This window comes from Copidosoma floridanum, unplaced genomic scaffold, assembly GCF_036245765.1.
Source record: "Copidosoma floridanum isolate Cflo_tuat_1 unplaced genomic scaffold, Cflo_Japanese_pri ptg000006l, whole genome shotgun sequence".
NCBI lineage: Eukaryota > Metazoa > Arthropoda > Insecta > Hymenoptera > Encyrtidae > Copidosoma > Copidosoma floridanum.
The window spans coordinates 27,445,461-27,458,379 of record NW_028321883.1 but is presented as its reverse complement, the minus strand read 5'-3'; the positions used below and the strand labels follow the sequence as shown (position 1 = coordinate 27,458,379).

At 36.7% G+C, this 12,919-nt stretch overlaps 2 protein-coding genes and 1 long non-coding RNA gene across 7 annotated transcripts; 2 read left to right on the top strand and 1 right to left on the bottom strand.

Moving 5' to 3' along the window:
• The first annotated feature begins 95 nt into the window (after window positions 1-95).
• On the top strand, window positions 96-812 carry LOC149375637 (uncharacterized). The gene is made up of 3 exons (XR_016293682.1): window positions 96-308; window positions 416-460; window positions 588-812. It is a non-coding gene; the product is annotated as an uncharacterized LOC149375637 (long non-coding RNA).
• Window positions 813-823: 11 nt separating this feature from the next.
• On the bottom strand, window positions 824-5,943 carry HBS1 (translation elongation factor EF-1alpha (GTPase) HBS1). 4 transcript variants are annotated; one of them, XM_089598425.1, is made up of 11 exons: window positions 5,840-5,939; window positions 5,554-5,781; window positions 5,405-5,470; window positions 4,810-5,106; window positions 4,693-4,734; window positions 2,737-2,957; window positions 2,339-2,649; window positions 2,026-2,255; window positions 1,742-1,940; window positions 1,435-1,640; window positions 824-1,358 (listed from the first exon to the last, which is right to left on the bottom strand). In XM_089598425.1, exons 2-11 carry the CDS (start codon window positions 5,594-5,596, stop codon window positions 904-906), a joined length of 2,070 nt encoding a protein of 689 aa, XP_089454551.1. In that variant the 5' UTR covers window positions 5,597-5,781; window positions 5,840-5,939; the 3' UTR covers window positions 824-903. The 4 variants fall into 4 exon arrangements, with proteins under 4 accessions (XP_089454551.1, XP_089454550.1, XP_089454552.1 ...); XM_089598424.1 differs by having other exon boundaries at window positions 5,846-5,939; XM_089598426.1 differs by having other exon boundaries at window positions 2,737-2,945; window positions 5,846-5,938.
• A 339-nt stretch (window positions 5,944-6,282) lies between these two features.
• On the top strand, window positions 6,283-7,249 carry RpL30 (ribosomal protein L30). Of its 2 annotated transcripts, XM_089598418.1 has the most exons (4): window positions 6,283-6,319; window positions 6,447-6,492; window positions 6,674-6,819; window positions 6,978-7,249. In XM_089598418.1, the coding sequence occupies exons 2-4, from the start codon at window positions 6,472-6,474 to the stop codon at window positions 7,153-7,155; spliced, it is 345 nt and encodes a 114-aa protein (XP_089454544.1). In that variant the 5' UTR covers window positions 6,283-6,319; window positions 6,447-6,471; the 3' UTR covers window positions 7,156-7,249. The 2 variants fall into 2 exon arrangements, with proteins under 2 accessions (XP_089454544.1, XP_089454543.1); XM_089598417.1 differs by lacking the exons at window positions 6,283-6,319; window positions 6,447-6,492 and having other exon boundaries at window positions 6,647-6,819.
• The last annotated feature ends 5,670 nt before the right edge of the window (window positions 7,250-12,919 follow it).

Sequence of the window (12,919 nt, the reverse complement as noted above, 5' to 3'; positions counted from 1 at the left end):
AAACATTCAGACTTGCAACTTACAAGAGAAATGGGACACGTCAGTCTCGAACGCTCCAAAACGTCAACTGCGCGTTCGTTGATATTTATATGGTGATAATCACCTACACAGGAAATTACTCATTGTTGATTGCGTGTTAACAATCATTGAATTGAATAGAAAATTTTGCCTGCTCTGAATTTCATTTGTTTCAATACAGTAAAAATAAGAATAATTTCAAGAATGACGGATTCAGGTTCTGCCCTAATGAGACCTGTCAGGAACGTTTTCAGATTCTTTGGAATGTTTGTTGATGCCATTTATTATTTGTAAGTATATATTTACTACTTTTATTGTCTCTCAAATAGTTGCAATCATTATTGTACGACTTTGTTGACCACACTACTGTATACTGATGAAATTATCTTCACTTTAGTATCAATTCATTGGTCAATCCTGGCAGTACAGGCCGACTTACAAGGTGAGTATTTTATTCTTTTATCTTTAGCTAATTGAGTTTCATAACCATTTTACAGTATTTGAATCAGCAAACTCTAGAGTTTGTGTATGAATATGAGTAAATGCATATTATATTTTATCTACTGCAGTAACAGCAGAGGTTCATCAGGACCAAGAATAGCCACTCTCAGACCTCACGGTTCTGGAGGAAATGCGCCAAACATGGCTGTTGGTGGTTGCAGGAGTTGTATGTAATGTGTATTATGTTCATATTTTTAGTTTTGTAAAAATAATTTCTCAAGTCTTTATGTGCACATTAATATGAGATTTGTATGTGGAATTAATTCCATAAATGATTTATTATACATATAATTAAATAAAAATTATTTATTTTAAAAAATTTTACGTTGTTTCATTACAATTCAGAAAATGGTACTCTAGCTAGTATTTATAACGTTTGACAGTCTATTTGATCTTCGTTACAAGTCCAGCCGCGATCGTTGCTCCATCAATTCTCAACGTGACTCTGCCCAGCTGTTTAACGTCCTTGTGTAATTCAACGCAGATTGGACTTTGCGTGGTAATTTCGATGATAGCACTTGTGTTTTTTAGGAGACACCTTGGTTTCTTTTTTATTACTTCACCGGTACTGCGATGCAATTGAGCGACAAGTTTAGTGATTATTGCTGGTTCAACAAGAGATTGTTGGTGCAACAGTACAGGCATGCCGTTGGTTAAAGGCACTTTTACATTGAATATGACAACGTGCGCCTGAAATCGATTTGATACAGGCACGGGATTGTGAGGGCTACAAATGATGTCACCAATGGCTAAATTTTGCTGATCGATTCCTGACAGAGTAAATGAGACTTGGTCACCAGCAAACGCGTGTGTTGTATAATTTTCGTCTGCTTGGATACCTGGAGAAATTAATTAGTTCACAAGTTAATTAAACGAATAAATCGTTATCGTGAAAAAATAGTACTGGCACAATACCTTTAACTACGGCAGGTTCGTTGCGAGGCAAAACGACAACTTTATCACCAACTGATACCATACCGGTTTCCATGTGTCCAGAAACGCTGAAACCAGATCCTGTGTTTTTAAATATATCATTGACTGAAAATCTAAATGGCTTGTCTATGGGTCGTTCTGGACATTTGAAGTTATCAATAACTTCAACCAGTGTGGAGCCGGTATACCTGAAAACATTTAAAACATGCTTTGAATTAAAAAAAAAAAAAAAAAAAAAAAAATCATAAATTAAAAAATTTAATCGATATACTGAAACAAAATTACTTACCAGCTACAAAGACCTGCCTCTGTTGGTTTGGTAACTACGTTTTCTCCTGAAAGCCCACTACACGGGACATATGTGACAGCATCGCGGAAGCCGGCTTGCTTAAGGAAAACACCGATTTTGTTGACGATTTCGTTATACCTATCCTTTGACCAATCTACTGTATCCAATTTATTTATAACTACGGTTATTTGTGAAACGCCTGAAAAATAAAGCACAGCAAGAATTAATGTATTGTTTCATAAGAAATCATTGCGGAGAGAGTAGCGTTTTCAATATCTTTTTACCTAAAGATCGCAATAACAAAGCGTGTTCCCGAGTTTGACCACCACTGTCAAATCCAGTCTCGAACTCTCCTCTCGTCGCATCAACCACGAGCAAAGCTACATCCGCTTGAGTAGCACCAGTAATCATGTTAGGAATAAAGTCCTTGTGACCAGGAGCATCGAGAAGCGTGATAGCTTTCGTTTTCGTTTCAAATTTCGACTGTCCAACGTCCATTGTGATACCACGCTCCCTAAAAATACATTTTTTTTTTTTTTTATCTATCTCGAGTTCATAAATTTATCATAAAGAGCAGGAACTTATCAAAAATGTTACCTCTCCTCGCCAGTCTCATCTAGTACCCAGGCGTAAGCAAACGACTGTTTCCCAATCTTTTTACTCTCCTGCTGGTACTTGTGTATCAGTTTCGCTGGTACCTGGCCAAGGTCGCACAGTAGCCTGCCCATCAGTGTGCTCTTGCCAGCATCCACGTGACCGACCACAATCAGATGCAGCTGTTCTTTACAGCCACCTCGTTTGCTTTTGTAGATAGCCAAGGCGTCGCGTTTTTCTTCTTGTGTTTTGGCGCGAGGTTCCGAATCTTCGAACGACGAAGGCGATTGGCTTCTGGGGGACACCGATTTTGTCTAGGTGGAAAGTAAAAATTTGCAATAAATGTTACGAATGTATTAAAAATAGGCTGAAAGTTGATTATTCCAGAAAACTTTGCTCACAAGTACAGCTGGTGCCAATCTTTTGCGGTTCGCAAAGTCTTTGAAGGCAGAATCCGGCGAGCTACGGTCCGAGCAGGGACTCTGCGATCGCGAGGTCTCTGTAGCACTCACGTCGAAGCCCTTGACTACGTTCTTTGGAACAGCAGGAACTACCTTGACGGTCGGCTTTGCCACCGGTTGCACAACTTTCGGTGTCGTTGGCTTGTTTCCTAGTAGAAAGTCTTCAAGTAAGTTATTGTTGAATCATAAGAATGATAGCATCGTTTGGTCAGCATATTATTTGTTACAAAAAAAAAAAAAAATATACAAGTGCCTTTAATACGAAAATACTTGGTATATTTCGATGAAAATTCATCTATTGTACAATCATTTACAGTTTAGATAAGTTCGGCGAGTAATTTGTTATTAACGCCCACAAAATCTCAATTTTTTGCATAGTATTGATTAAAATTAACATTTCTTGTGTGTAACAAAATACAATTTCTAAAGTACTAAAACAATCGAATATTTCATGCACTAATTCTTCAAGAATTTAAAGAAACCTTACAAAAATAGTGTTAGATAGGACACAGAAATTTTTGTAATAATGTAATTGGCAAAACGACTTGATGAACGACGACACGTTTATATTAAATTCATCCTCGCCCTTAATCGCGCCTGAATGTAAGCATCGGGGGACGGACTCGAGAAATCAAACCGCGTCAGTCGATTTTCTGAGTTTTTTTTCGATTCCTCTGATTTTGGAGCCGCATTTCTTTGATACGGTCTTTTCCTTTTGTACTTTTTACAAAGAATTTTACCAAAGGATGAGACCGTTTTTTTTAAAGTGGCATTTTTGCTATCTCTAATATTAGTGTTTTCTTTTTTCAAAGTGTCTAGAAGACATTCTAAGAGATTATTATGCATTTTTTTATTATGACAGCTTTCGGTATCAAGTTTTTCTTGCTTTACGATTATGCTATTGTTGGTGTCGAATACTGCTTGATTTATGATTATGCTAGTATCAGCATCGAGTTTTTCTTGTTTTATAATTATGCTACTATCGAATTCAGAAACTAACGTTTCCATGTTCAAGTCTCCTGCATCTAATTTTTCTTCTTTAATTTTCAAATTTGCAAAATCAATGGATATAACTTGAGGCTCGTTTTTTGAAATTTCAGATTCTAATAATTTTTCTTTTTTTATTTGAATAATCGATTTTGGAGCTATGCAAGGAGAGTTGGTTTCTGAATTTTCTTGTTTCTCTGAACAATTAATATTCAAATCAGAAATAGAACTAACGGACGGTGTGTCTGGCTTTTCAAGCTTGATGCCCTTAATAGTGTCAAATTGAGAAGGTAAATTCGTTTTCAAATCTTTTTGACTTGCAATTTTTAAATGCTGAGCAGTCAAGTCAGCAAGGGAGCTAAAGGACTGCTTTTCATTTTTTATATTGATTTTTGGAATTATATACGCAGAAGGTGAACTAAAACTTCCTTTACTTTCAGCTTTATCATTAGATATTTTTAAATGATGAGCTGTCAAGTCAGATAACGAATCGAATGAAGGTAATTCAATGGGATTTGATGGCTTGTGATTTCCAAAACTCATTTTGGGGATTGTAAAACCGGAGGGAACGTTTGATTTTTTTTCAGGCATATTTAAATGATGGGCACTCAAGCCAGCAAGACAACTTAAGGAAGGATTCGAACTAGAGCTATCTTTAACTGACTTTGGAGTCTCAGAAATTATAGCAGAAGTCGATGAGGACTCTTGAGTGTTATCACTCGTATCGCAGCCTTTTTTAAAGTTCATTGAGCTAAAATTACTACTTATGCTACTCAATGGATTTTTAAGGTGAGAATCTTACCTTACCAACAAAATCGGAGGTACCATGAAAAAGAAATAAAGAAAAAAGATTACATTAGATTTATTATCAAACCTTGTGTTAGTATAATTAATGTTAAACAAACTCACCTGATTGAGCTTGAGCCAATATTTTGCCTCCTTTCTGCTTCTCTATAAATAAATGACACATTTCATTCAACAAATTCTACTAACCAATAATAAATTAATAAATGATATCAAAATCACCTTTTTTGCTCCCATCAGTTTGTTCACTTAAAACCGAGTTGATAACAGCTTCTGTGTTGTAGTTGAACTGGACAATTTTTTTATTCAATTCTGCGTCTGAACATGTTTCTCCAATAATATTTTTTACAGCTTCGACACATGATAACAGCTTGGCTTTATCAAGCTCCGAAAGTTCTGAGGATTTGCCACTGATGGCAGATTCTTCCTCAGCTTCTTCATTATCTTCTTCAATGTCCGGCTCCGTGAAGTATGAAGAAATATTTGCTTGTTTGCTTCTATCAAACATGAATTGTTCCACTGTAAATTTACAAAGATATATCTTACCAAAATTACTTTCAAGACAATTAGCTGCAAAGTGCATTGCGATAACTGAGCCTTGCCACGCTTAGTTCCGTTATTTAAAGCTCTGAGCAAGATAGAAAGTAAAGTAATATTTCCATACATTGCTCCATCTACTGCAACAAACTTCCAGAGTTTCAACAATAGTCGCATGAACGTGCAAGCTTAGCGGATATCATTACGCAAAGAGTGCTGATAAAGGTACAAGCAAAGTAGTACAACTTGATAAACTGGTGCAAAACCAAATTCAACTTACCACTTGGAGAAATGCAGTAGTCGTCCTCCGCGGAACGCCCGTAGACATCATCATATTCATCGTACTCTAAATACACACGGTGATGAGTTTCGAAAAAATAAGTAAATATACACTTTTGATTATTATAACCTGAAGCTACAGAAACTTACCATCTGTATAGTTCATGGAACGCACGTCCCGATGTCGTGCCATTTTTGTGGATGATTGTGTGTTAATTTTTGTTTCACTGTATTTTAAACAACATATCTCTCACAGTACTTATCTTCCGAAATAACTTATTGTTTACATTCACATCGGTAGTCCTGATGAAATTGCCATAAGGAAACGACACACATGCACCACCATCACCACCACCATTTAGATCATCTGTACCTTACCTAAGCATATTTTTTATGTATTATAATAATAATAATAATAATAATAATCTACAAATACAATTACGGTGCTGAACGTGAGCCATGGACGTGGAGTGTGTGCACTTCTGAAGATGGGAAAATTAAATAAACAAATCTAGTAAGTATATAGCTTGCATGCGATGGCCAACAAGGTTTTTTGCATTTGGCAGACCAGCAGACGCTAAACTTGATTTTTGGGAAACGTTTTGTTTTCATTGCGGCAAACGGTCGGGCTTTTTACTTTTCGTTTATTAAATCAGATCTCGTGGTTCCGTCCATATTCAGCCGTTCAATGAGCAATTGCTATTGGATGAAAAATCATTCTATTCGTGTAAATACTCGGATTACCATTAAATCAACAATTAAAAATTTCATAAGCTAAAAAAGAAATTCAAACGTGAAGGTAAGGCAGTTTTGTTGATAACGTAGAGATCAGCGCGACTGGCGCTGCGTGCGACACTCGTGCACATTTTTTTTCTTGTTCGGTCTTTCTTTCATTCTTCGGAGTTCGTTTGGCAAGGTACGCTGGTGGTTAAATTTTGTTCAATTTAGTAGAAAATAAGATACAATTTTCGACTTAGTACTTAAAAAATCAAACATTATAGTGCGAAATAAGCTAATCAAGTGTAATTTTATTAATTTTGCAGCACCAAGCAAGTGTAACACGTTAAAATGGGTCCACAAAAGAAACAGGTATGTTTTCTAGGTTATATTGTAACACGTGTTCGTTTGGGTACTGTTAACAATGATTAAACTTTCAACCAATTGAGTATCAATTGTTTTTCAAAATTGTTGCATTAGTCTTACACAAGTTTAAAAAAATGAAACTACGTGTGAATAAATTCTTATGATTTGTTTACGTTTCTGTTTACAGAAAAAAGCAACAGAGAACATCAACTCTCTGTTGGCTCTGGTCATGAAGTCTGGTAAATTTGTGTTGGGCTACAAGCAGACCCTCAAATCCCTCCGCCAGGGCAAAGCGAAGCTTGTCATCATATCGGAAAATACCCCTTCTCTTAGGTGAGAGACTGAGAAGTAGTATTCCTTTACTTGATTTGCATGCCCTTTTGTTGCAAAAGGAATCCTATGGAGTAGTCTCATTCCAACCGCTTGTGAGTGCGGTTATCAAGAGTAGTTTTTCTGATGGGTTGTATTAATCTGTATTTTTCACCCTACAGGAAATCCGAGATTGAGTACTATGCTATGTTAGCCAAGACTGGAGTCCATCTCTACAAAGGAAACAACGTTGAACTCGGTACAGCCTGCGGTAAATACTTCAGGGTAGGAACCTTATCGATAACGGATCCTGGTAACTCTGATATCATCAAGTTCATACCTTCTGGGGATCAGGCTTGAGTAAAAAAAATTCTAACTTTAATGATTTATTTTTAAGATCTCTAAATTAATCAAAGAATTTTTTTTATGTAAATAAACTTATTTCCTATTAAAATCTTAATGATTTAAAGTTATTTGTACAAACCAACACTTCAAAACGTTACTTCTACTTTCCAGTTTGTAATCATTCATATTCACCAATCATTAGTAAACTAGATAAATCTTTAGGTTTTGTTGAACAATTCAAGTTATTTCACTTGAAAAAGTTATGCTGCTGAATGAGATTATTCACTAATTAAACCTTTGTTTCTCAAAGTAGTAAAGTAAATTTAACAATCTTAATTTCATAAACATTACAGTACTATTTAATATTTTCCCAAAAATTGCAAAATAACATATTGTCAAATGTCTGTACAATCTGATTTCATGGAGCACAAAAAAAATCAGGTTGTCGCACAAAATCCTTCAAGAAAAAAAAAAAAGATCACTATCAGTTTACCATTCCCCATACTAGGTATATGCAAAATAATGGTAATTGGCAATAAGAAAAAATTAACCGTGACGTACCCACCATCGAGTCATACCAACACTGCACACACAGAAGCAACGCAATTATCCTTGACGCTGCCGCGTAAGTATTTTCAGGAAATCAAAGTTAATTTGCGAAGGTGTCCGATGTCAATAAACTTCTTTCGCGCTTATATTTTACACGGCGCAACGCCCAAGGAAACGTCTTTCTCTGTCCCTCCAATTATTTTATTTTTCTCACTTCCACGTAGGGTAAGTTAGGAGGGACCGTTAAAACATACCTTTTCTCCCGCTCCAATTCCCTGCAGTGCACACGAGCGCGGAATGGTGCAGGAACCCACGTCGTCGACCTTCGAAAAGCCGCCGGGGGATTAAGCGTACTTACCAGTCGTTCGTGGGATTTTTTTTTCTTATCTCATTTCGGACTTCCGCGTTTTTTCGCGCAATGATAAAAACGTAAGCGTAGGCGTGTACGCGATATGGATTGCCAAGGTGGCTCGCGCCTTCCAAAAATGGGGCGTTCGGATGCAAGTACAATTGACGATGGCCGTTTAATTTGGGTGGAAATAACTGTGACTAATAAAACATCCTCCGTGGTGAGGCTGTGCGACTATTCTGTCTTATTTATCACTTTTTTTTTTTTTTTTTCTTCAGTTCAGTTCAGTCGATTTGATTTGCAAAGTTACAAATCGCACTCAACTGATCGTGCAAATCAGTAAATTATTTTATTTGCTCTTGACTTCTTAAAGCTTTTCCTTACTTTTCCATCTGAAAAAACAAATTTTCGGTTCCGTTATATTTCCTCGCTTACACATAACTATATAATATGGTGCTGTAGAAAAATGTTTTTAATTTTCGTAAATATTACCTTACACTCCATGCGATACAATTTACTTTGCTCTCGATATATTTTTGCCACAGTATCATCGGCACATATATGTCAATATACTCCGAAACGTTGGAAATAACTTTGCGTAAAGCCTCCGGGGCACGTTTGGCTTCTAAAATCGTTCAAACCTGACGACCCGTCAATTCGCAAATCTAAAATATTTCCGACATTCAATAAGCTCTGCTTCAAAAGTAACTGTATATTCGTTGTTTTTTAAATAATATGACGAAAAAAAATACGCATGGAGCAAAAAATTATACGCGGTTTTTAATCGAAATCACGAGGCTTGCGCACCTCCATTTCACGCAATTCCAATAAAAAAAAAAAAAAATTGTACAATTCTGTAGAAAAAGAAAGCATCGATGATAAAATACATCGGACGTAGACGTGCGTATTGTGAAATTGTTTCATCAAAAAAAAAAAACAAAAAAAAAACCCGGATTGTTTATACGTTTCGCTCGCGTACTAACAAGTGTGCAATAATGGAGTTAATAACCATAAAAAGTAACGTCAGGAGGTAATAAACACTTACGCTGCTGATTTCCCTTTCCTCTCAACAATAACGACAAATACATCGCGATGTCGGAAAAACACATATGTGATTAATTAATCGTTGCATCTCAATTTTTCATTCGTTTATCCATACCTTAACGCTTTTATATGGAAGGAGCAATTAAAAAAAAAAAAAAAAAAAAAAAATAAGCAACGCGCGACTAATACACCGGCTAATTAATCTAATCGCGCAACTTACACGCGCGAGCGTAAGTGTCGGAAAATTAATTTTCCGTGCTATAATACCCTTCTTATTCTATGATTTATCTAATGCGCAAAGTATGTAGGTACATATGCATGTAAACGTACACGGCAATACAACGATCACATGATGGCGTCGCGCGCGCGCGTCATTACTTTATTTTGCACATGCTGCGCTCAATATGTATTGAGCCGATGCAATTTTCGGTCGTGATTCAATGCACCTGATTTTCTCTGCATGTATATACTTGTGTGCCGATACGCGAGTCTTTTTATAAGAATTATTTAAGTTTGATATTAACGTAACGTTGCGACAAGCAGTGCACTGTGGCCGCTGGAGGCGATGATAGTGACTTGGAAGTGCGCTTCGCAGATGTGACGTCGCAAGCGGTTCTTCGACAACTCGAGGGGTTCGTTCAAATTTCTCAAAAATTTTTATAAAAAAAAAAAAAATACGCAGTAGAAGGAAATCGTTATTTAACCGATTCACTCGTACAAGAGTACTTATTTACGCGCGCAAAAAAAATTCGTATACGTGTGGTGGCCTACCGAACAAAACTTGCGAAATGTTACTTTAAAAAATGTTGCCAAATAATGAGTTGGTAAGAAAAGTTTGCAGTTGGGAATTTCTTTCAATTAACTTATGGGAAGTTACATGATGGTTTAAAAATATCGGCGTAAAACTTTATTTCAAATAATCATCCATAGGTTGTGATTAAAAAAAAAAAAAAAAACTATAATTATCTTTGAAACGAAAAAATATACATATGAGAATTTCTCACCGATAAGTACACGAGCTCCGATTAATTCGAAACTCCCAAAAATCCATGTTCGTGCAAAAAATTCTCTATAGCTGCCAAAAACGCGAGAAAATTCACCTTTGTAATATATGTATACACATATACGTTGCGCGTCAATCGAAACACCCATTACGTCATCATCGCTTGAGTCATGTAGAAAGGAAAGAAATAATAATAATAAATAAACAAAAACGTCCGAGCTACGTACCTACACGTGCAGCGAAAAATATTTCGCGCGTGATAATCACGGCGATGATTAAATGAAATTTTTCGATCGCGCGTGGGATAAAAAGCCGCAGGACTGCTATGGAACGCTGCTCTGGGGAAAAAAAAAAAATTTCCCATGTATAGGCTTTTCATCAGCGCAGCAAAATGCGGCATTACTTTTGCGCTCATCAGCAGACCTATAGGCTATCGAGTTGAGTGAAACGGTACACCCATCGCCGCGAACGTATGATTTTCTTCCGAGAAACTGCAAAAGTACACAAGAAAAAAAAAAATTTACAAAAAATGCGATTTCTCAGATGTCAACGAGTTGCAATTCAATGAGAATCGTTTGAAATACTATATGGTTTTCACTGGTTTCCCAGCTTAAGTAAAACACATACAGCGGCTTTTCCTTTTTTTTTTGTCCATAAAATGATATCATCTTTATACGCAATCGGTATGACGATCAGGGGTTATATTTCAGTGGCAAACAACAACTGAATCAACGATGGTAATCTGGTCACTTGCATTACGTTAGTCACGAATTTTTGTTTCGATTATCATCAGCAAATGCAGCTCGAAAATCCATCTAGTTTACTTCCCAATAAAAATCGGCGCTGAACCGCAGTATTCATACAAATTGCTGGCAAATACTATTGATTTTTTTTTGGGTCGTCAACAACCGTTCTTTGGAACTTTCCCGAAAATTCGAATGACCCGTGGCATGTTGCATCTTTTTGGTCAACATTTCGAATATGTGTAATTACGTGCACGGGTCTGACTATCCCCGATTTCGGCGTGGCCTCCTGAGTTCATTGACTCTCGAGTTTTGACGTTCCAGCGAAAAAATCGTTTGAAAATAACGTCAGAGTCGGTGGCTAAACGATTTTTGGAAATCCTGACACGTGCAGTACAATTTATTAGTTTTGATATCGAAAAAACCTCCAACTCGCATAAATTTCAATAACTTTCAAACTCGCAGTGGGGGAACACTGAGTCGAAAATGAAAAGAAAAAAAAAAAGGACACGAAAATCGGTCAAAACGCGTGTCCGCCCACGCTGGGTCTCCTTCGGAATGCCAACCTCGTCTGAAAGGAAGCAGTGATCTCAGGACACGATGGATCGGCACGTACGTACACCTTATCATTAATAATAAGTAACACCAATCACCCGAGAATTTTTCCCAAGATGTTTTTTTTTTTTTTTTTTTTTTCTTCACGTGTACCTGCAAACGCGCGTCATCATCGACTAATAAAACGATGAGGAGGCGATCTCCTTACGCGCTTGTGCAAGAGCTTGGCCAGTTTATCATCTCGCGATCGAAATCCATCGCGTACACGGTATCCTTTGAAATTTTTCTGTCCGGTTTTCATCTCTTTCCTCGTGCTTTTTCAGTTTTATAGAGGAAAAAGAAATCGTCAAGGATAACATTATTTTTGCCAGGAAACCACAACTTTTCTTTTATTCATAATCATTGAGCGGGTATCTGATACTGGACTCTTTGCGATTGGGTAGGAAAAAAAAAAAAAAAAAAAAAAAAAAAAAAAACCAGGAGAACGCCTACAACCAGTGACCGAAAAAGTGAGCGCCGATTTCTTTAATTGCGATAAATTTCACGATCGTGATGTTGGTTAAGAGCCGCGTGGGTGTAAGGCACGCACGTTTTATTTTATGCAAATTTCCCGCTCGATTACGACAGGATTGATTATAATTAAAAATCAATAATAGTTTTGTAGGAGCCACCGGGAGTTTGATTATACCACTTGCCGATTTATAGAAAAACAAGCGTATCCGAGTACACTGGAGCGAATAATAATAGGCACGTCATACGGCATTTATATATCAAACAAGAAAATTTGATAGTGCTAAAAAAAAAGGTGTAGCTCTGACGTAAGTTACCGATTTTCTGTTAACGTAACGATTAAACTTTGTTTTTCAACATCTCGATCCAAATAATAATAATTTTTCATAGTGTCGAAATGTACACGTGTGTGCATATTTCGTCATTCCAGGAAGGAGATCGATAACTTAATGATCTAAAAAGCAGCTTGCCGGGGATAATGTAATCGCGACATGAAGTCACTATTCGAAATAGCGCATACATAGTAAGTATATACCGATTATACACCGAAAAAGCTCGACCATTAAGACGACCGGTATTGTATATACGCGAGCACCCGATATAGCGATGGTAAATTTCTCGAATAAACGTTTCGAGGGATTTTACGAAAAATCGGCAGTTGAAACAAATTAATTACCGTCCCGCGAAACTCCTGCCGCTTCGCGAAGTGCCAACGGCCAAATTTGACATTGTAAAATCTATTCTCCTCCATATATTATACGCACCTAATTATACTTTTTTATGAAATAGCGGTCATCTTTTACGAGTCCAAATTTTTGTTTTTTTTATCGCACGGAAATCGCTAATTGTCCCCCTTTCCCTCACTGGCTATTTTTAATTCTGACAAGTTATTAAAATTTTACGCTCCTAATCGTGAGTTTTTAATTTGAACGAAATTTTTACCAACACACATTATTCGCGTTTTATCGATCAATGCCGTCATCGGGCTGATTTACCGAATCAAACGTCGTCCACCGAAAAAATAAA

What these genes read in the sequence shown, in the direction of transcription:
- HBS1 (XM_089598425.1), bottom strand. Translation starts at nt 5,596, where the DNA reads ATGGCACGACATCGGGACGTGCGTTCCATGAACTATACAGATG. An exon ending in AACTGATGGGAGCAAAAAAG is followed by an intron (nt 4,735 to 4,809) that starts GTGATTTTGATA and finishes ATTTATTTATAG; the next exon opens with AGAAGCAGAAAGGAGGCAAA. An exon ending in ATTGGCTCAAGCTCAATCAG is followed by an intron (nt 2,958 to 4,692) that starts GTGAGTTTGTTT and finishes ACTTACTTGAAG; the next exon opens with ACTTTCTACTAGGAAACAAG.
- RpL30 (XM_089598417.1), top strand. Translation starts at nt 6,647, where the DNA reads ATGATTTGTTTACGTTTCTGTTTACAGAAAAAAGCAACAGAGAACATC. An exon ending in GAAAATACCCCTTCTCTTAG is followed by an intron (nt 6,820 to 6,977) that starts GTGAGAGACTGA and finishes TTCACCCTACAG; the next exon opens with GAAATCCGAGATTGAGTACT.